Source organism: Zeus faber, assembly GCF_960531495.2.
Source record: "Zeus faber genome assembly, chromosome: 18".
Taxonomy (NCBI): domain Eukaryota; kingdom Metazoa; phylum Chordata; class Actinopteri; order Zeiformes; family Zeidae; genus Zeus; species Zeus faber.
Window position 1 is genome coordinate 12,010,909 of NC_137210.1, and position 19,982 is coordinate 12,030,890.

The 19,982-nt window shown below is 47.7% G+C and overlaps 1 protein-coding gene across 2 annotated transcripts in view; it reads right to left on the reverse strand.

The window, feature by feature from the left end:
- The window catches only part of mycbp2 (MYC binding protein 2), a 68,554-nt gene that overhangs the window by 11,478 nt on the left and 37,094 nt on the right, over window positions 1–19,982 (reverse strand). For both annotated transcript variants that reach the window (XM_080019602.1, XM_080019601.1), the window contains 26 exons: window positions 19,001–19,222; window positions 18,712–18,903; window positions 17,003–17,209; window positions 16,763–16,900; window positions 16,489–16,667; window positions 16,140–16,282; window positions 15,818–15,918; window positions 15,511–15,729; window positions 14,825–15,047; window positions 14,577–14,695; window positions 14,352–14,439; window positions 13,517–13,566; window positions 13,217–13,389; window positions 12,429–12,573; window positions 12,108–12,320; window positions 11,952–12,007; window positions 11,746–11,861; window positions 11,149–11,246; window positions 10,394–10,510; window positions 9,704–9,844; window positions 6,764–6,994; window positions 5,326–5,458; window positions 4,869–4,994; window positions 674–2,314; window positions 367–536; window positions 39–283 (listed from right to left, as the gene is read on the reverse strand). In XM_080019602.1, the coding sequence (XP_079875728.1) occupies window positions 39–283; window positions 367–536; window positions 674–2,314; window positions 4,869–4,994; window positions 5,326–5,458; window positions 6,764–6,994; window positions 9,704–9,844; window positions 10,394–10,510; window positions 11,149–11,246; window positions 11,746–11,861; window positions 11,952–12,007; window positions 12,108–12,320; window positions 12,429–12,573; window positions 13,217–13,389; window positions 13,517–13,566; window positions 14,352–14,439; window positions 14,577–14,695; window positions 14,825–15,047; window positions 15,511–15,729; window positions 15,818–15,918; window positions 16,140–16,282; window positions 16,489–16,667; window positions 16,763–16,900; window positions 17,003–17,209; window positions 18,712–18,903; window positions 19,001–19,222 (5,486 nt within the window). The remainder of the gene's footprint in view (window positions 1–38; window positions 284–366; window positions 537–673; window positions 2,315–4,868; window positions 4,995–5,325; window positions 5,459–6,763; window positions 6,995–9,703; window positions 9,845–10,393; window positions 10,511–11,148; window positions 11,247–11,745; window positions 11,862–11,951; window positions 12,008–12,107; window positions 12,321–12,428; window positions 12,574–13,216; window positions 13,390–13,516; window positions 13,567–14,351; window positions 14,440–14,576; window positions 14,696–14,824; window positions 15,048–15,510; window positions 15,730–15,817; window positions 15,919–16,139; window positions 16,283–16,488; window positions 16,668–16,762; window positions 16,901–17,002; window positions 17,210–18,711; window positions 18,904–19,000; window positions 19,223–19,982) is intronic.

The window sequence follows — 19,982 nt, forward strand, 5'->3', positions numbered from 1 at the left end:
ACCTGTAATATGTCCTCTAAAACTGGGTGTATAGTTACCTGGCTAGTGTCTGAAGGTAGAGACAGCCCATCTTGTTGGGGAGTTCCTCTGAGACGCCTTCCTTAAGGCTGGGTAGCTGGGAGTGCAGGGGTCGCGGAGGGTGGTGGCAGAGCATGCTGGGCTCAGCTGCACTGCTCAGGGACAGGAGGAAGAGAGCATTGGCCCGGATCACCTGGTGGGCCTCCATGGTGGGCAGAGCACGTGGGGTCTTCACCTGTAGTGGTTTCTTCCTGGACTGCTTGACCTGGGAAGGATCACAAGTATGATATTTGTAAACTGGGAATACAAAGGATCCTGCTCATAGTGTTTATACAAGAGGAGAGCTACCTTCTCCCTCGCCGCACTCTGTTTTTCTCTCAGGTATTTCTCTCGGCAGCGGTCACACACCAGGTACCACGTGCTGCCTCCTATGCCTCCATCCCCACAGTTTCCTGCCCAACCTCCGCAGAAGTGGCCAATGCTGTTGTACCCCTGTCCTCCAGCATAGCGACCACAACCTGCCATAAAACACCAAAGGATGAAGGATAAATAAACAGAGTACTAGTCACAGGAAATAAGCCACTTTGCAGAAAACAGAATCAAGAGTTGTTTCGTAAGCCTGACAACCTAAATTAAAAATAAGCCAGAGTCCTACCTGGGTGAGCCTGTCTCATGTGGTAGGTGACTGGGTATGGGTGAGACTCTCCGCACAGCTCACAGATGGTGTCTTTCTCTGGTCCACCCATAGCGAGCTGGGCCATCTCACCAAACAGATTCCCTCTGGGACGCACCTCTGACTTATCCCTCTTTTTCTTCTCTTTCTTTGACTTTTTACCATCTTTTTCATGCTCTTTCTTTTTCAGGATGGCACTGGAGCCAGGGCTGGGGAAGATCATGTTCTGAGTGGCTGCCTTAATCGTAGCCAATGAGATGTCTTCCCAGAATGCCACCAGATGCTGAAGAGTGAGTGGCAGGATGGACTTTGCCCTCATAGAGGGGTTTGAGGTCATCTCATAGGACACAGACTCTCCTTTCCCATCCTCACATTTCTCTGGCAATGGAGGTTCCTTAAGCATGGACAGCACCTTGTTCTTGTTAATACTGCCCATCTTTGAGATATCCGGGCCGTGGGGAGCGATGTTAAACATGTTGAGTGCAGAGGAAATCTCCAACGAGTGCCGGTTCTTCAACTTGCTTTCCTTCTCTTCGACTCCCTGTGCCCCCAGAGAGTTGCGGATAGGGGCGTGCTCTTTGGTCAAGTCAGGGTTAAATTTCAGAAAAGAGGAGCAGGCCATGGCATCATGCACAATACCCTCATGCCACAGAAAGGCGGCAAAGACTGCTCGAGCGCATTCAGCCACTGAGGGCGACATGGCCTGCTTGGCAGGCTCCGTTAGCCTTGATGTGCTCTCACCTTTAAAGAGAGGCCCAGATTTGTCCTTCTTAGGGCGCACATGCCGACTAGAGGCCTTACGGCTGACCTTGGGGGAGGAGCGGCTCTCCTGTTCCTCCTTGACAGGGGCTTTGCCAATGCTGAAGTGCACCTTGGAGGAGCCCTCATCCACATTACACAACTCCACATTCTCATCGTTGCCTTCTTCGTTGGAGAGGAGTGCACTAGATGTGCACACTTCCACCACCTCGCTGTGAAGGTTCTCCTGGGTCACATGTGGAGAAGGAGCACGATTCTCTACATTACTGATCCCTCCTTTGTTTGGATCTTTAGGAGACAGTTTGGGTTTGGGGGAGGTAGACCTGCCCCGAAGTGGTTCAGTTAGTGGAACCTTTTTCTTTCTCAGTGTATCTGGGTCCAGGGTGTAGGAGTCCGACTTGGACCTCTCTCTGGGAGGGTCCAGACGGGCCTTGGAAGATGTGCTGACTTTTGGTGGGAGGTTCTTGTCATTGTTAGGTGAAGAGGAATGTTGCGAAGAGGTGCTGGAGGGACTGGACCTGCCCGAAGAAGGGGACAGGCCTTTCTGCTTGGGGGAGGAGGAGCGGGAGCCGGGGTTTGGGGACTCAGCGCGCAGACCTGTGGTTCTTCCATCTGCCTTCAGGGCCTGCAGGGTATTGTGGTTGGGTGAATGGGATCGACTGTGGGAGTCAGACCGCAGCTTGGCTGTGTCCGACCTCAGGATCAGGGCCTCACTGGCAGTGAGTCCTGCCTCAACAGCCTTTGCCCTGCTCTGGTCCGACGAACGGCTGCCTCGATTCTCCTGCTTGGGTGACCGGCTCTCCTGCCGGTGTTTGGAGGCTGGGGACATTGGCCGTGCCCCAGACAACACGTTCCCTCGTTCACCTAAAGATTCATAATTGAAGAATAATTACACCAGCGGAGAGGATTAATTTAGAGGTCAGAGTGCCTCTAACCAAATCTTGGCCAAAATACTCAAATTCAAGGAGTGAACAAAGGAATTAATGGAAAGAAAACATTGACAGTGAATGGAGGGAAGTAAGGAAATGAAACAACCACAGCACCACAGGCAAAGTAACACTACTCCCTAAAACTTGACAATGTTGAGATTTCATATTTATCTCAGTTTTTATCTATAGCCGTGTCTATCTATACCCTAAGAGTCTCTGACAATGGATGAGAATGGGTCATGGAGGAGCTGATGAAATATGAATTCCAGCCCAGCCGTGAGAACTTGCTACCACATTGAGTATTGCATTTTCTTACTCATAACACTATTTAACTCTTCAGACTACAGGATGGGTGTCATTTTTAAAGATCAAACCAAACTTAGATGGCCGAAACATTACTCCTGGACCACAATAGAAAAAAAAAAAAATTTTAAGGAACATTCTGGAACACATTGTGCTCCAGTGCCAGGTTCCTCCACACCCCCTGTTCGGTCTGAAGTAGACATGTGTCCAGTGATTTACCCACCCTTTTGCCTGAGAGCGAGAGAGGAGAGAGCAGTACCATGCCCCGCCACCGAAGCACTGCTTTTGTGCACACGCTCGCGAGAAGCAAGGCTGCGTGATGAACCATCTACAGCGGAAAACATCGGCAGGTAAACAAGGCACAAAATGCAGCGTCACAGAGAGAAAGAGAGTGGGAAAGAGGCATCGGGGATTGAGACACCAGAGAGAAGAGGGGCAAAGAAAAGTAGCATCGAAAAGGCGTGTAAATAAATTATATCAAAGCCATAGAGAGAATTATGGACAGACAGGTAGAAAGAAAGGCAGATGGACAAACTGTAAAGAGAAAACATTGATAGAAATGGAGACAAAAAGATAGTTTGGAACTGGTTCTAGCCCTTTAGCGTTTTTCTTCACTGAATAGGCCTAATTTAAACTAAGTAGGGTCAGCAGGGTGTTTGAGATTGAGTGCAACTCAGTGGTGTTCAGTGGAGTCCTGGGCTGGTTGAAGCAGAGTGAAACAGACTGCTGAGCAAGGATGGAAGCTGAGGAGCTCAATGATCGCAGCGGGGATGAGCGGAGGACAAAAACGTAACAAGGTGAAGCAAGCACAAAATGATAGAAAACAAGCAGTGCAGCCCACGACAACTTCAGCAAAACATAACAGCAATCTATGTTATGTGTCAGATATCGGCCATCCTCAGCCACCCCCACACAATAAAAAAATAAAAATTAGATAAATAAACGGATGCCATAAAATGAATGAGAGATCATGTGACGAATTCCAAACCAATGAGGTGGGCACAAAACACTTGATAAGGAGAGGGACCAGCACCTGTGCAAGCGAGCACCGACACTGTCAGACAGACGGACAGACTTACTCGGAGGCTGCGGCTGCGGCTGAGACAGTTGGGAGGGGGATTGTCCAAACACAAATGGGCTGTGGACAAGGGAGGAGGAGGAAGAGGAGGAGGGAGGTTGGGCGGCTTGTTCAAATACGGAGGTGGGAGCTGCCGGAAGGAAGGGCCCAGACTGAACCGAATTCAGTATGGCGCTCAACCGGTCACCTGTGAATATGGGAGACAGAGGGAGGGGAAAAACTACAGCTTTACACTATGGCCTGAGGATGCCAATGTAGGGGATGCAACTCATTTGCTATTGCTCACTAGATTATCCATCCAACAGTCAGTGAGTTTTCTCCCATCAGGTGATTGGGGTAAGCGGATGTTGGTGAGTGGGTTTTTTGGGGGGTGGGGTCCAAAGGGGTGGGTGGCGGTTTTCTGGGATAAGTAAACAAAAGCAATGTGGGGATAATGGTCAACGGCACAGTGTGGTGCTCAGGGCCAGTTGTCTGTGGTGGGCAAGAGATTTCCATGGCTTGGATTGGTTTGGTGCAGCCAAATAGGAAGTCCACATTGAGAGAAGCACACTGACTGGCCCGTGCACAGACAGACAGAGACAGACGAAAGACAGAAATGGTACCGCCTGACATTGCAGTAATGCTAGGCACAACACAACACGGAAAACTACAACAACCATGCACAGAAAAGAATGATGGATAAGTGGTTGATGGCAGAGGGAGTGACCAACAAATACTGCACCACCTTTATGACTCTTAAGCATCCTGCTAAGATGGTCAAAGGTTGCTGAGGTCACACTAGCTTGTGATTCCCGCATCTTCCTTCCTCTACACTGAAGCAAATATCAACTCTCCAACCGAATATGAGAATTTGAGAAATCCAAACACTAATCCAAACCCAATGACCTTCCATGATTCTTAGAAACAAATCAGATCTGTTAAGTTTAAGCAACAAGGGAAAGAACAGAGAAAGCTGCGAAAAAGATCCATCACTAATGACGCAAACCTCTGAATCTATTGACAAAAGAAGATCATTAAATGACTGAGTGACGAAAAGCAAAAGTGGTGACATGCCAAGTAAGTGATGAAGACTTCTATGACCACGTCAGCCGGATCAAGCGGACCTCACCTTTGTTGTTGGAAATGCCATAGTCGAAGCCCTGCGCTCCGTTGGACACCGCGGCTCTGTTGAAGCCCTGCACCGAGAAGGGGCTGGGCGGGGGCGTCTGGGCGCCGTGCTCCGCCACGCTTTGTTCTGCCAGAGTGAAAGCAACATCTTTTCACGTTTTGGGGATGGCTGTTGGTGCTTTGGTAAGATATTATTATAATATCTGAGAAATAATCAGTAGTAATGTGGCTATTACAGGGTTCATTCTGGCGTTACAAAATGAAATTCAAGGACTTCCAAGTGTTTTTTTAAGCACCATTTCTTTCGTTTTCAAGGACTTCAAGCATCTCTATGTGCATCTCTCGTTTCCAGTGTTCACAGAGCTACTACAACAGAAATAGCAGCTAACCCTGGAGTGTTTCCATCCAGTGAAGTGGGTCTATGATGGCTGCATTTAGAAGTCAAGGCTGCGACTTACCGTCGTCGTGGCGAAGGTACTGGTTCCCCCCGCGGTCTCTGGCCAGCGACCAGGCCTCCCCTTCATCGCTCTCGCAGAACTCCACCACACTGTTCTTGTCCAGTTGTACCCAGGTTCCCTCTGAGTTGACCTCCTGGTGCACAAACAACGCTCTTTATCCCAATCCTCTCACAGGGAGTTATTTACACACACACACACACCTCAAGAAAACCCTAATCACAGCCGGTCAGACAACCACGTTATTGTCACAAAGGAAATGTTAATACGTGCATACTATCGATACCGCTCCCGCCCCCATGCAAAACATTGTCATTGTCATGTCATCCATTTTCAGCCAATTTACACGTACAATCCACAGCAGCAGATCAAAATCATTTCGGCGGGTTGATTTTTATTTTTATTTTTTTTACGTATGAACAGACAACAGTGCAACCAATTTAGCTGAACGGAAAGGAGGGGGGAAAAAAAAAAAAAAAAAAAAAAAGACTTACTCTAAAAATGGGTAGCTTATTGAAAGGTTATTTGCATGGGGTTGATTGTTTCTTAATTTCCTGAAAATGTTATCATTTTGGACAGACAAGACACAGGTGGAGGTGTTAGTGTATATGCACAGAGCAGATCCAGACAGAGCTTTTCCAGAACAGGCTCGGGGTTTGAGGTTGGGGGGGGGGGGGGGGGGTCGGAGGGGTGAGAGAGGGGTGAGGAATCTCTTGAACAGCATGACACACCACGGCAGCCAATGAGAGAGTTCAGATCCCACTGGGAGAAAGCGCCATTCAGAACTGGGGGCGGAGGCGGTTTAGAGGGTTCAGAGCACCGAGCGATTGGGAGGAGAGCTAAAGAAGAAGAGGGGTCAAGAGAGTCGAGCGAGAGAGAGAGTGAGAGAGAGAGAGAGAGATATGCGGGCAAAGGCACAGCGTGGTTCAGGCATCGTGTGAGTCTTGGGGGTGGTGTGGGTGGTGGTGGAGGAGGGAAGAGGAGGAGGAGGAGGAGGAGGTCAGAGGGACTTGACGCCGTGGAAACTGTGCTGCCTTTAGGGAAATAACTTAAAAAAAAAAAAAAGAAAAAAGGAAGCGCTCGGAAAATAGCCGTCGGCCGGGCGGTCAGCGAAAAAAATAAGTTGGAGTGGAAGAGCGGAGTGGAAAGATAAAAAAAAATAAAAAATAAAAATCACACACACAGCCCACAACCCCGTAGCACCTCATGTATTCCCCTTCGACAAGCGAAATCGCACTTTGTACATTTACATCACTTGATTCAATTCAGACACAAAAAGAAAGGGTGGAAAGTGATCGCTGCCTGCTACCCAAGAGAGAAGGAGAAACCGCTAACAAGAGCTTCAAGTACAGTAGGTTCAGATTTATTAGAACAAAACAAGAGACATTTGTTTTTGGTGGGGAGGGAAGGGAGGGGGAGGGGTTTGGGGGTGAGTGCGTACCTCGCCTATAGCCTTGACTTTGTTCCCAAGTACTAACATTCCAATGGGGATACCCCTAAGGTTTGGGCAGCTTCTGATGTTGTGACCAGAGGGGCCGGTCTTCACTACCTTATAAAGCCCCGGGCCGCCGCCGCCCTGCCCTGCCCTGCTCTGCTCCCGCATGGGGGCCTCATGGGAGGGGCGGCCGCTGCTCACCTCCTTTACACACTCTTCCGACGGGCCCCTGGCCTCCTGCAAGAAGGAAGAAGGCGCGGTTAGCGAGAGAACATGTGCGACCCTTCGGGAGAATCGAGAGAACGTCCCGAGCCTCAAAATAATCGCCGCTCCACCGAACTCACTGGTGGCCGGCAACACTTGGAACGTGCAATTATTTCCAGATGGATCTACGATTGCAATATATATCATTCAATGTAATTCCTATGTAATACAAGAAAAACACCTGCAATGTCGATCCACGGAACAATCACAGTGATATGAGTGAACGACTGATAGACATGAAGCAGCTGATATTGAGTGGAAGGTTTATTTTATCAAAGTTATCAAAAAAGGAGACATGCTATGACACGCGCGCGCGCACACACACACACACACACACACACACACACACACACACACACACACACACACACACACACACACACACACACACACACACACACACACACACACACACACACACACACACACACAGACACACCCCTGTCAAACAAAACCCCCATGCAACAGAATGGACGCTGGTCTCCTGGACCCCCATGCAGCACAGATTGTGGCCCCACATTAAGTCTCCAGCCAAGGCGGCACTCCACGGCCGCCGTTAAAATGTTGCTATTTTCCCAGATGACAAACTCGCACAGCACAAACAACCATGCAGCTGTGCTTAAATCTCCGGTGCCCGTACGTAAACCCTTAACATCACAAGGTGATGGTGGGGGGGGGGGGGGGGGGGTTGGGCAGGGTGGCAGGCTGATGGAGAGTTGAAGGGCGATCAAGGCTACAACAGACTACAAGGCTCCTTTCGTAAAAGTACCACTCACCTCTGGTGGGAAAATAGTTAAGGGGGTCCACGACAAAAAGCCGATATCCCTGACTCCTTGGCTAGCGTTAAAGACATTCTGAGCAACAGATTGTGAGACAGTCAAGACACAGCTGGAAACTTGTAGAGAGAAACAAAGAAACAGAGAGAAAGAGAACAGGGGGGGGGGGGGGGGGGGGGAGTGATGTATTTTTTTGGAAGGCTGAATTTTCTTTGTTTTTGGGAGTGATTCTCGGGATTTTGGTGAAAATTTTCGAAAGCTCGACCGCTGTGAGGTTGTTAGTGGAGCGGTTTGGCGAAGATGAAGAAGGACCACGAGGGACGGGGAGAAGATATAAAATAAAATCACAATGCCTGCTGATCGGGATCAAATTCACCAGGGGAAAGAAAAAAATAAAAAATAAAAAATTTTCAGTTCAGTAAAAATTACTTCTTGAAAAGGAAAAATACACACACAAACACGCACGCGACGCATACTTAGGAGAAACTTCCAAAAAAATTCCCCCGTTTTTGGATGATGTGGTGTGTCATGCTGTTCAAACAGAAACCTGGAAGATGGAAGCCCTGAGGGAACCCGTGAAGCAGCCTGATGCAGAGGTGGAGGTAAAAGGTGGAGCGGATTCCCCACTGGAGCTTTTTGCGGAACCCAGTGATTGCTTCATGACAGAAAACCACCCCGGCCTCCTTTTGGCAAAACCGCTGAGCGAGCGTTTCAAACTCGCTCTTTTCAAACCCGCTCGAATCCACGTCTGGAGGTTGTTGTTTTTTTTTGTGCCATGGAGCAACAAAAGTGATGACATTTGGACATGCTGCTGTGTCTGCTGTGGGGGGAGTGAGTCATGGGTCGGAGGCAAAGAGGAAAGGAGCGCTCGCTGGACCGAAACACCCAAAGATATTGTTGATCTGCTGCCTATACTCTTTGTCATCAGTTTACTCAAACGTGGTCTACGTCTGTTTATCCTGCAAAGTCAGCATTTACACACAGAGCTCGGCGATAAGGGGGACCCCCACAAAACTGGTATGGCCAGTAGGTTGATCGGTGACTTACCCAAGTGTCAAACAACAACATTCTTTATTGGTTTTCGTTGTTTTTTTTTTTACCCTAAAATGCATATGGCGGGTCACAAATGGTCAAAAAATGGGTTCATATTTCATTAAACTAATCAACAATAAATGAGTTCACAGCAGAAAAAAACACCTCTATCTAGGAATTGTGGGAAATTGAGGTGATTAAAATGTTCTTGTCTGTAATACAAAGCAAGACAACAATCGAGAGAGTCATTTTTGGACTCATCGTATGCATTTTAGGGTAAAATAAGCAATTTTCCCGTCCACATTGGTCTTCTATCGCTGTATTCTGGGCGATCCCAATGGATCGTAACACAGATTTTCAAAACATGATAAAATAAAGTGTTGCACCGGCCAATTGAAAACAAAAATGAATTGATGGATTAGAAACTCAAAGCCTCCACCTTTGGAGGAAGGAAAAAAAAACCACATTAAGCAGAATGACTGAATATACTGGTGGGGGCCAACAGGAAAAAAAAAGTGAAAAACTCCTTAGCGTCGAGCCCTGAGGGGTTCTATTCAAACACGAGACGGTCACGTTGTGGTAAAACCGTCCCAACTCTGGACACATGCGCCGCACCCCGCTGCCGCAGCTCTTTGCCACAGTTGGTTAGCGGAAGCTTGATACCGGGGCGGGGGGGTTATAAAGCTTAGTAGTAGAAAGACACATCATGCGATCCCACACGGCTACGCCAGGATTCTCAGAGCCCCTCGTCTCGCTGCTCATGCTATGAGGGGAACTCGGAGGGATGGAAACCAACTGTGCGGGGTGGTGTGCGAAAGGAGGGTATTTAACGTTCATGTTCTCATCCCCAGCGTCCGGCCGGGCTCCTACTTACGTCGGCCGGGAGCAGCAGGCTCCTGCCCAGGTGCTGGTTGAAGGAGAGGCACCAGGCCTCGGTGTAGCCGTTCATGCTTGGAACGTACTTCTTCACGGTCTCGTCGTTCAGCCTGAGCCACACGCCGTCGTCGTTGTGGATCTACGGAGGGGGAGAGAAGCAACCGAGCAGAGCCCGGGCCCCGGCCCCTCTGTTAGTGTGGGAACTAGGAGGCCGTGTTCAACACACCCACGGAGACCGCAAGGAGAGCCCCAAGGCTGGTGTTACTGCCTATGTTCTTGACATACTGATATATATTCTACTTTGTCTCTAAATTAAATTTGTCTAGTCCTGCCTTGCGTCTCTCTGAGGGCCTGTCTTGCAATATACGAAACAAAAACAACAGAAAAAAGCACATATCGAGGGTATGCTAGAGCAGTGGTTATCATAATTAAGGAAGAGTAAAATGCATCTAATACATTTAAAGTTTTTATTACCTTTAAGATTGGTGATTTTACTGCAACTTTTCAGTGGCAGTTATCATTGTTATGATTTGTTTGAGTGATTTAAAAATGACAAAAAAAACAACAAAAAAAAAAAAACCCAAACAAACAGGAAATTGGAAGTACAAGCCGGCGGTGCTCCAGAATGGTTCCAAACTGAGTTTCTACACAAGGGCATGGCTCCGCCTTACGTCTAGGGCTTTTTTACCTCGTCAATGAAAGTGATGGTGCCATTGACTTGCACTATGCCTATCTGTTCGCTCTGCAGAGAGGGGTGACTACGCACACGCAGGCCCGCGCTGTCCTTGGACACAAATTTGCGGACCTGAGAGAAGCAGAGGGAGAGACAGCATTGATAGTGAGCCGAGAGAGAGGGGGAGGGGGCAGAGAGAGAGAGAGAGAGAGAGCGAGAGAGCGAGAGAGCGAGAGAGAGAGAGAGAGAGAGAATGAGAGAGAAAGTAAATCAAGGAGTGCAGGGAGAGAAGCAGCAGGACGGTGTGGGTAGGCATGCATACTTTTACAAGCGCAAGCTTAATTTGGTTGTGCACACACACTAATGCGCATAAGTAAGATACACACACACACACACACACACACACACACACACACACACACACACACACACACACACACACACACACACACACACACACACACACACACACACACACACACAATTATCCGCGGCAGAAATAGTTAAATTAACTCCATTTTAGATCCTGTGTTCCATGCATGTCTCTTATGGCGCAGGAATCATCATGGAGTACATATTTCGTAACGGGAAATATACGGCAACCATTTGCCAGCTGCGGGCTGGCGCTCGCAGGTGAGGCGTTCATACACACAGAACAATGTCGAGTAAGCACCTCCCCCCTTCTCTGTGGTAATATACTGCATTGCAGACATTTAAGAAAACTTGTTTGTGAGTGTGTGTGTTCACTTTCGAAAAAGCCCCACGCTGACCTTGCTCGGCTGAGGCTCTGCCTTTGGCTTGGCCATCTGTGTGCCAGGTGGAATCATGCCTTTGGGTGGGTCTTTCACTTCCACCTCCAAGCCAGCGTCTACAGGAAATAAAATAAATTAAAAAAACAAAAATCCATGTTTCAACTGAATGTGAAAAGTAGTTAATACCCAGCGCCGTTCTTCAGGAAGTGGTCACTCCAGGATGGGGTCACATCCACACTAGTTTAGAGCGGTCACAGTTGTTGCTTGATCGAAATGATTTGAGCCAATTGCGATCATTTTGTAAAATCCCTAGATTCTACAATCCAAACTGAAGGTGTATTTTGATCCAATGTGAGAAATTACACAATGAATAGAATGCAAATTCTACCTGAAGTGTTTTGATGCTCAATGACAATCAATGTCTCTTCTTCATGAAGTGGATGTGTTTATATATATTAGACTTACACTACGATAGTGACATAACAAGTATATTATAAATCATAATAAAATGGACAAAAACACAATTAAATTGTCATGGCAATTATTATTAATTATTTATGAATTATCATACGACAATTAAAATGTAATGATGGTGAGAAACGGCTTCCGTCATACCTATTTCAATGCCATCAATGGTGACGTGGATGGTGTAGAGGCCTACAGCTCCAGGGGTCCAGTTGGCGCTGTAGGTTCCATCTGTGTTTGCCCTGATCAGCATGTTCTCGCTGGGCCTGAGAGGAATGCAAATGTAAATCTCTGGAAGAAATCTCACATTTTGATTAAAAAAAAAAAAAAAAAAAAAAAGTTTTAATTTAGCTTACCTTTTTGGAGTTGGGGACGCAAAGCGCAGCTCTTCAAAAGAGTAGTTCTCATAAGCCTGCGATAGGAGAAAAAGACTCAATACAATGGATAACTTTTTTTTTTTTTTTTCCCCTCCACAAAAATTGTCTTCCCTAAATTTCTACCGGTCCCCTGACCTTCATCATGGTGATAGCGATGTAGCGAGCCTCTTTGACGATCATGGGCTCGTAGGTGGCCTCTAGCTTGGGGGTTGGCAGGCCTCCGAAGGTGAGGTCGGTGCCAGACGACGAAGAGGTGGAGGAGGAGCTGCCCGGGAGCCGCTGCAGCTTCTTCATGTTCTCCTGCTGTATGGACTTCTTCTGGGAGACGGGCACGGCTTTCACCTCCACCTGCACAGCCGGGAGAGCCAATGAGCTCAGATTAGCGTCTAAACTCTTAAAACTCTTCACTTCAACTCAAGAGATGTTTATCGCTGGAGACAAAGGTGCCGTCTTGACCTTCATGTTGGGGACGTGCACCACGTCACCATACTGGTCCTTGGTTTGGACGGCCACCGTGGCAGGCCACCCGCAGCGGATGTCGTCTTTGTTCAGGATCAGGGATGTCTTCTGAGGGTCGGCGTAGGAGTCTGGCTGCAGCCACCTGGAGAGACGGGACAGTGGATAATTTATCATCAACTATTTGAAGGTTTAACAACAAGGTGGCCAAATAACCAGGTTGAGTTTTCTATTAAACGTCCGCAATTAAGGCGTGATAATATTGGTATGAGCAGTACTGAGGTGCAGACCCGTGCAGAGACCTTAAGAGGGGCATGTGCTCAAAGCAAAAAAGGGCACGTGGAACAAGATTTAAGCGCACGCAGGCAGGCGCGCGCACACACACACACACACACACACACACACACACACACACACACACACACACACACACACACACACACACACACACACACACACACACACACACACACACACACACACACACACACACACACACACACAGCCTTTGCGCAACTCTCTCGGAGAAACAGTCCCTCCCTTCCAACTGTCCGACTTAAACAGGGGTCTGTCGGGTTGGAGACCAGTTTTATAATCCATTGGATTATATATAATACAGCTGTTTCCACCAAAATCTCAATGCCCATTCACGCTTTAAATATATATATAAATAAATAAACAAAAACGGCTGATAAAAAGGGCACCATGGACATCAAGGGGCAAAGGGGCAGGTGCTCGGGCACCCTCCGTCAGCCCCCTCCTCTCCCTGGCTAGCTGAGGTGGCTCACCTCGCCAGGCGTCCTCCGCTAGAGTTCTGGACGCAGGTGATGAAGTCCTCGAGGAAGGAGTGCTCGTTGGTCTGTAAGTGCAGAGGCAGATTCCCCTCCAGGGCTTCCAAGATGGAGGGGGAGTGAGACAGTGCCAGGCCCTTCCCCAAGATCCCAGAGTGGGATTTACACACCTGGTCAAGAGGGAGCCAGGAGGGAAGAGCAAGAGATTAAATTTAAATAAGCAAAGTGAACAACATCCTTAATGAGATCAAATGGAATTACGTAATGTAGATGAAGGTACTGGAACTGAGCAAATACCTGAAGAGAAGCCTCCTCGAGTATCTCAAGGTCCTCTTCTAGTTCATTCCCTTGAAATAAACACCAGGCAAACATTGACAGGTGAAACTCGGGGATGGGGCTGCCAGGCGGGACAACATTGCATATTAACATAGTGCCAGCGGAGGATCACTCTAGTTAAAGGGCACTTAGGCAGGCTGTGGTAAACTGACTGTTAACGATCCGATGATAGAACTGCCTTGTGATGACCATCTTGTCTTCAAGTAAATCATTTAAATAATTTAATTATACAACTGTTTTTATAACGGAGGACTAAATGCAGTGTCCTAAGACTGGACTGCAGCGCACATAATGTTCACAGAACGGCAGGGGGGGCTGAATGTCTCCCCATTACACACGGAGGAAGAAAAATACATCTACTGTATGAGGGTCCCACAAAAAAAAAAAAAAAAAAAAAAAGACCCATGTGTTTCGAGCAAAAAGTCAGAGTTCCGCCCCGACTTTGGGACCGGTGAGTAGAGCAAGACGCACCGCTCCCACCAACACCGCGGCACCGTGGCACCCATCACCGTTAAGCACCGTATACAGCGCGGGGAGGGAAAATAAATAATAGATAGATAAAAAGATAAATAGATAATAGATAAATACATCTCCAATAAAAAACACACTGTTTGCCCTCATTTGAGATCGCTCTGATCTGGCTTTGGGAAAAACAAAAACAAAAAAAGCACGGGCTAAACAGGGCACCCCCGCCCGCCTTCTCACAGCATGGTGGCAAATGCCCCGCGGCCCAGCATAGGTCCGCGGCCCGGTGGTTGGGAACCCCTGCCCTAAGGGACCTCCCTGGTTTGCTCACCTATAGGGAGAGCCAGGTCTTTCTTCATCAGAGCAGCAGCACACACACTGCCCAGGTAGGCCAGCTCCTTCTCCAGCTGAATAATACCCTAAAAGACAGACGTTCATGAAGTACTTTCTTTTGGACCAACCCTCACAACAAAAACGACTGAATATGACGAAATGAACCATAATTAAGAGTTTAAATATCACACGGGTAAAACCATTCAGGCATCCTGGAATCTACCTCATCAGGCCCGGGGTTGAATTCGTATCCCACAGCTACACACTTGAAGCCGTAGAAGCAGGCCTTCTCATCTTTCACATAATCAGAGGCTGTCTCCAGCGAGAATAGAACTTCGTTTCCTGAAAGCAGAGATGTTTGAGGGAAAAAAAAACACTAAGTTCTTACAAGAGGAAGAGAAAGGCAACATAGGTAATCATGAGTGAACTGATGGGAGCTTGTCAAGGCAGGTGGCTCTGAGCCACTCTTACCCGGCAGCACCAGGACGGTGGTCGGCCATCCTGTGGAGCCTGAGAACTTCTTGAGCTCGGTCCAGGTGTTGATGGTGTCGTGGGCCAGCGGCTTGCCCGCCAGGCTGGAGAGGTGGAGGGTGCGGCTGGGGATGAGCAGGCGCAGGACGTCCTCCGGCTGTGCCGTGCCGCACTGCGCGTCAAACTCGATGCTGGTCCAGCGGACGCAGTCCGGGAAGGACACCTGAGAGAGGCCAGGCAGGTGGTTGAGCATCAGGACTTTCAACAGGGTTGGGTAGAAGCGCACGATTAGATTCTATTTCAATACAAAGGATAAACATGCGAATCAATTCAATTTTGATGAGATGGCTCACAATATGGTTCTATATTACTACCAACAAAAATAATTTACAGAACAAATTCGGTGTTGTACAGAAATAATATAGTTCAATTAATTTGTGACGATGGTGGTATTCAGCAGAAATTGATATAAAAATCAAATTGAGAATTGAATTGTATCGGACTATAATTTTTCCCAACCCATTAATTAATTTACATAAATAAATAATAATTACAAAAATAATTGTAATAATTTGCATAATAATTTACAATTATCAATAGTAATAATTGTTAATTGTGGATCCCCCTCCGTAGATCCACAATTAACAATTTTTTAAATATTTTAGGTTATGTACAGTAGACCTTACCCTGTATTGAGTAACCCCGGCCTGCTTGTACGGGTGGTCACTCTCTATCACAGAGTAGTGGCTTGAGGTAGTACAAGCAGATAGGCCCTGCTCCGGCTGGTTCCCAGTGGTGCTGTCCGTTGATTGGTTGGGATTAAAGGTGGGCGGGGCATATTTCTGGTTGAGGGCAGAGACGGCCGGCAGCAGCTCCTGGACCAGACCGAAGACTTCCACTGCAGCCTGAAGGAGCGAAGGACAGGACATATGACCACAATGGCACACACAATCATAGGGAGTTTTGAGGTCAAACCCTCGTCCGTTCTATTACCTTGGGCACAGAGGCTGCCACGGGGCCGATGTAGGCAAGAATCAGAGGTAGCAGCATGGAGAACAGGCTGGAGGAGCTTAGCAGCTCTGGAATGTCCTCAACTGGAGACGACGAGGACAGAGACAACGTGTCAGTGGGGTCAAATTCAACGTTAAACAGTGGAGACTCAGACCACAACAGCACGAACGGCGACTTTGATGCACGCATGCGGATCAAGACAGCCTTCGATATTCCGTGCGATGTCAAGTCAGAATAGGAAACCGTTTTGATAAAATGATCCGGCCAAGATGCAATCGGAAATCTGGGAGTCTCCCGTTCTTACGGTCCACAGCGAACGCCCGGTGCAGCAGGTCCTTGGCGGCTCGGACCACGGCGCTGACCACAGAGAGTGCTCGGCTGCAGTTCTTGTCCTCCTCGTTGGCCTTGCTCAGCAGCTGCGACTGCAGGTCGCCGTCGTATTCGCTCCTGGGGGGCGGGCGACACATATGAGTCACAAACAAATTCAGCAATTCCCATCCAATCTACTACTGCAGGGTTAAGATGGTGATGGAGTGTGTGTGTGTGTGTGTGTGTGTGTGTGTGTGTGTGTGTGTGTGTGTGTGTGTGTGTGTGTGTGTGTGTGTGTGTGTGTGTGTGTGTGTGTGTGTGTGTGTGTGTGTGTGTGTGTTTACCTGTAGTAGAGGATCTGTGGGATCTGTCCTCTGGTCTGGTTGGTCCCGTTGCTGCTCAGGCTGCAGGTGCTGAAGGTGAAGGCCACGCTGTCGGAGCACTGTACCGTGGTCATGCCGCCGTCCCCATTTGCCGTCCTGCTGCCGTAGTTACGCAGGCGGACGGCGTACTTCACTCCCTCCTGTGAGAAAAACATAAAACGCAATTCAATGTCACGTTCTGGAGACGTGGTCCATCAGATAGTCTTCAAAATGTCAGCCAGAAGAGCCTGTGAACCTTGAGCGGCACCGCCTTGTCCAGGCGGATCTCAGCAATGTCGCTGGGCGAGTCGTCCGTGCTGTAGGTGCCCTTCACCAGCTCCAGTGACGTCCACCGGTGGGAGTGGGCAGAGTCCCCCGGGTGCTCCGTCTGGGCCTTTGGGGGGTGCAGGCAGAAACAGAAAGTTACGCCAAGTGTTTTACCGCAGGGTTGAGCGGTGAGTATGAAATCATTCTGAAAAAAAAATGTCTCTCTTACATCATCTGCCAGCACTTCTAGCTCATACTCGTGGATGCCTCCCCCGCCGTAGACGCAGAAGCCCACCAGCACCACCCCGGGTTTGTCCACAGTCATGCAGATGGCGTCAGGGGAGCCGTTGCCCGTGTTCCAGCTCCGGCCCTGGCTAGTTTTGGTGAAGCGGTTGGGCGTCGCTTTTACCGAATGGAGGGAGTTGAGCCCATCCACCTGGTGTGAACAGATAAAAAGGTTTGTATTCAACAAACTCATAACAACAACAATAAATCAGATCAGGTGTGTGTACATAGGGAAGATAGAAGTGTTTGAAAATGTAAACATATCGCTTTCACGATCTTGACATTTTAGTTGCCGATTAACTGTCATACAAATTTCAATGCTACTATTATAGTATAAGCCATAATACACATCCATCTTAGGAAGAAGAGTCATTTATTGACATTGAGCATTGGAAAATAAACATTTTTTCCACAGCAAACAGTCAATTTGCCTCCACCCAACTTAGCACTGGCTCCTCTTAAATTTGGATGGAAACATATGTTTGTGGACTGATTTTACAAAATCATGATGTCAGTTAAAATAATTGCGGTCAGGCGATTACGTAATAATTGTGACCTATGTCAATGGCAAAGTCAACTCTAAACCAGGCCTCCTCTGATCAAAGTATCATTCATGCCACCAGGTGGCGATACTGAGGCCGAAAGAAAAGTAGACAGCAGGCCATTTTCAATATGCTGCACAAGTCTGTGGACGTCATCCAAAGGTATTAGCTGCCAATGTCCTTGATTTAGAGACAAAGGCGACACAGAGGGAATGACGGATGGTCTGAGGCATGAATCACACTCAAAGTGAAAACAACACTGTGTCGCTTGTCTTGTTTTAACTCATATCTACTAGGTTAACGAGAGGATAGCCTTCAATTGTTGCGGGAGGATCTCTAAGCGCTCTGGAAAATAGAATAAAATCGGAGGGAAAATGACAATGTTGCTGCTACGGCTGTCACCAAGACAACCGGCCTATGACTGTTACCATGGTGATAGGAACAGAAAGTCCAGACTGCAGTAAACACAAGTGGGTGAAGGGAAGGAGATTGATTTAGTGATAAATGAGTGAAGAGTGAGAACGAGAGACAGGCAGGTTGTGCTGATGGGTCCACCACCCCCCACCCTCCCTACGTGACTTAGCATCCTACAAAAACAAGGACAGGAGAGCGCTCTCCCTTTTTTGCATTTGTTGTTTGGCAACGGTACAAACAGAGCCTGCAGACAGACACAGGGCGCTGTTTTGACAAAAGGCAACGACAGCAACAACAACGCAGCTGCAGGTGGAGAGACTCGGCATGAGGAAGAACGGTGGCGGGGTGGAGACAGGAACGAGAAAATAGATGCACCCTGACAGATCTTCTTTACTCTGATGTGTTCATGCCCACCTGATACAGCCAAGTTGTAAGGACAGAGCAGTGTCTGATTTGATTGAAACACAACTGGGGCCTGATTTGATTGTGCTCTTGGCTGCGCCAAAAATAGAACTGAATCCAATTAGGGTAAGGTGATCACATGGAAATGTACATTCTTCATCAGGCACCCCAGACGGATACTAAAAATGTATTGATGGCAGCCCGTGTTAAGTCACCGGCACGATAGTAATAAACCAAAAATGAAACCGCCAATTAACCAAGGAAGGAAATGAACCAAAACATTGCGAGAGGTCACCTCAGAGCCCAGGGCGGAGGCGGTGAGCTCGGAGACGATGGAGGCCAGCAGGCCGCAGGTGTTGGAGACCAGGTGCGGGGAGAAGAGCTCCACCTCCTTCCTCAGAGTCTTCCTCACGGGGAGCACCACGATCACCAGCATCTTCTCCAGAACCTCCCGGAAGCTGGTCATGCCCATCAGGTTCTCCTCCGTCTGGGGCCAAAAGTGAAAACAGAGGTCAAATTGTTTACTAAAGCCACTCCCAAACTTTCCTTGAACAAACAGCCAAAAAAACATGCCGGTCACTCACGTGGCTGAGCTTCTCCATGTGAGCCACCAGCAGAGGGAAGCGGTGAGCGAGGGCGGAGTCGTTCTCCGTGCTGACCTGCTTGACCAGCGAGCGCAGCAGCACCTCGCCATCGTAGGCGATGGGCAGGATGGACGTCAGCTTGACCGACGTGTTGCACAGAGCCGACATCACCGCAGCCAGCAGGCGGCTGCTGGATGTGCGGAAGTTGGCCTCGGCAATGTCCTGAAGTTAACGGGTGGGTACATTGTTAGGTTCTTTGTTTTTGTTTTTTTTATAAGTTTGTATGTGTTATTTAATTCGTTCATGTTTCTGCTAAAAATAATAAATGTTTATTTGCATAGCATCTTTCAAACATAAAGAGCAACTCAAAGTGCTTTACATTAACAGAAGGCAATCAAATAGTAGCAATAATAAATAAATGTAATAAAAATTGGTTTATTAGAGTTTTAAGGTTAAATTACACTTAATTTCATCATCAACTTCATTCATTTGGGTCATCAATGTCCACTGTGAACGATCAGGATCATTCACCAGCGAATGATTTTCAATCATTACTTCTTCTGAAGTATTGGTCTCAAATAATTATCCTGATTGATTCTAGTCCAAGAAAATTTAAAACAATGAATTCAATTTGAGAAACAATAAGTTCACATCGTCGGAAAACTTCAAAAAAAGGAATTCCTAGAATGTTGGATGGATGTAAATAATGTGGCTTGAAAAATAAACGATCCAGGTCTTTTTTGACCCATTGTGTGCATTCACGGGTTAAGGAATATTACCATTTGCCTGCCACACTAAAAGCTGTTTGCAATGTAGACAATTGAAGGAATTTAGGCGAGTTGTACAACTGCATTTAAGATAAAAATACAAATAAAATAGTAAAAAAAATAAAATAAAATAAAATCTACACATCATTTTTTTTGTATTCCAAACAAAACTTAACCCATCCTTTCGGACATTGTAACCACTATTTTCGAGCCCC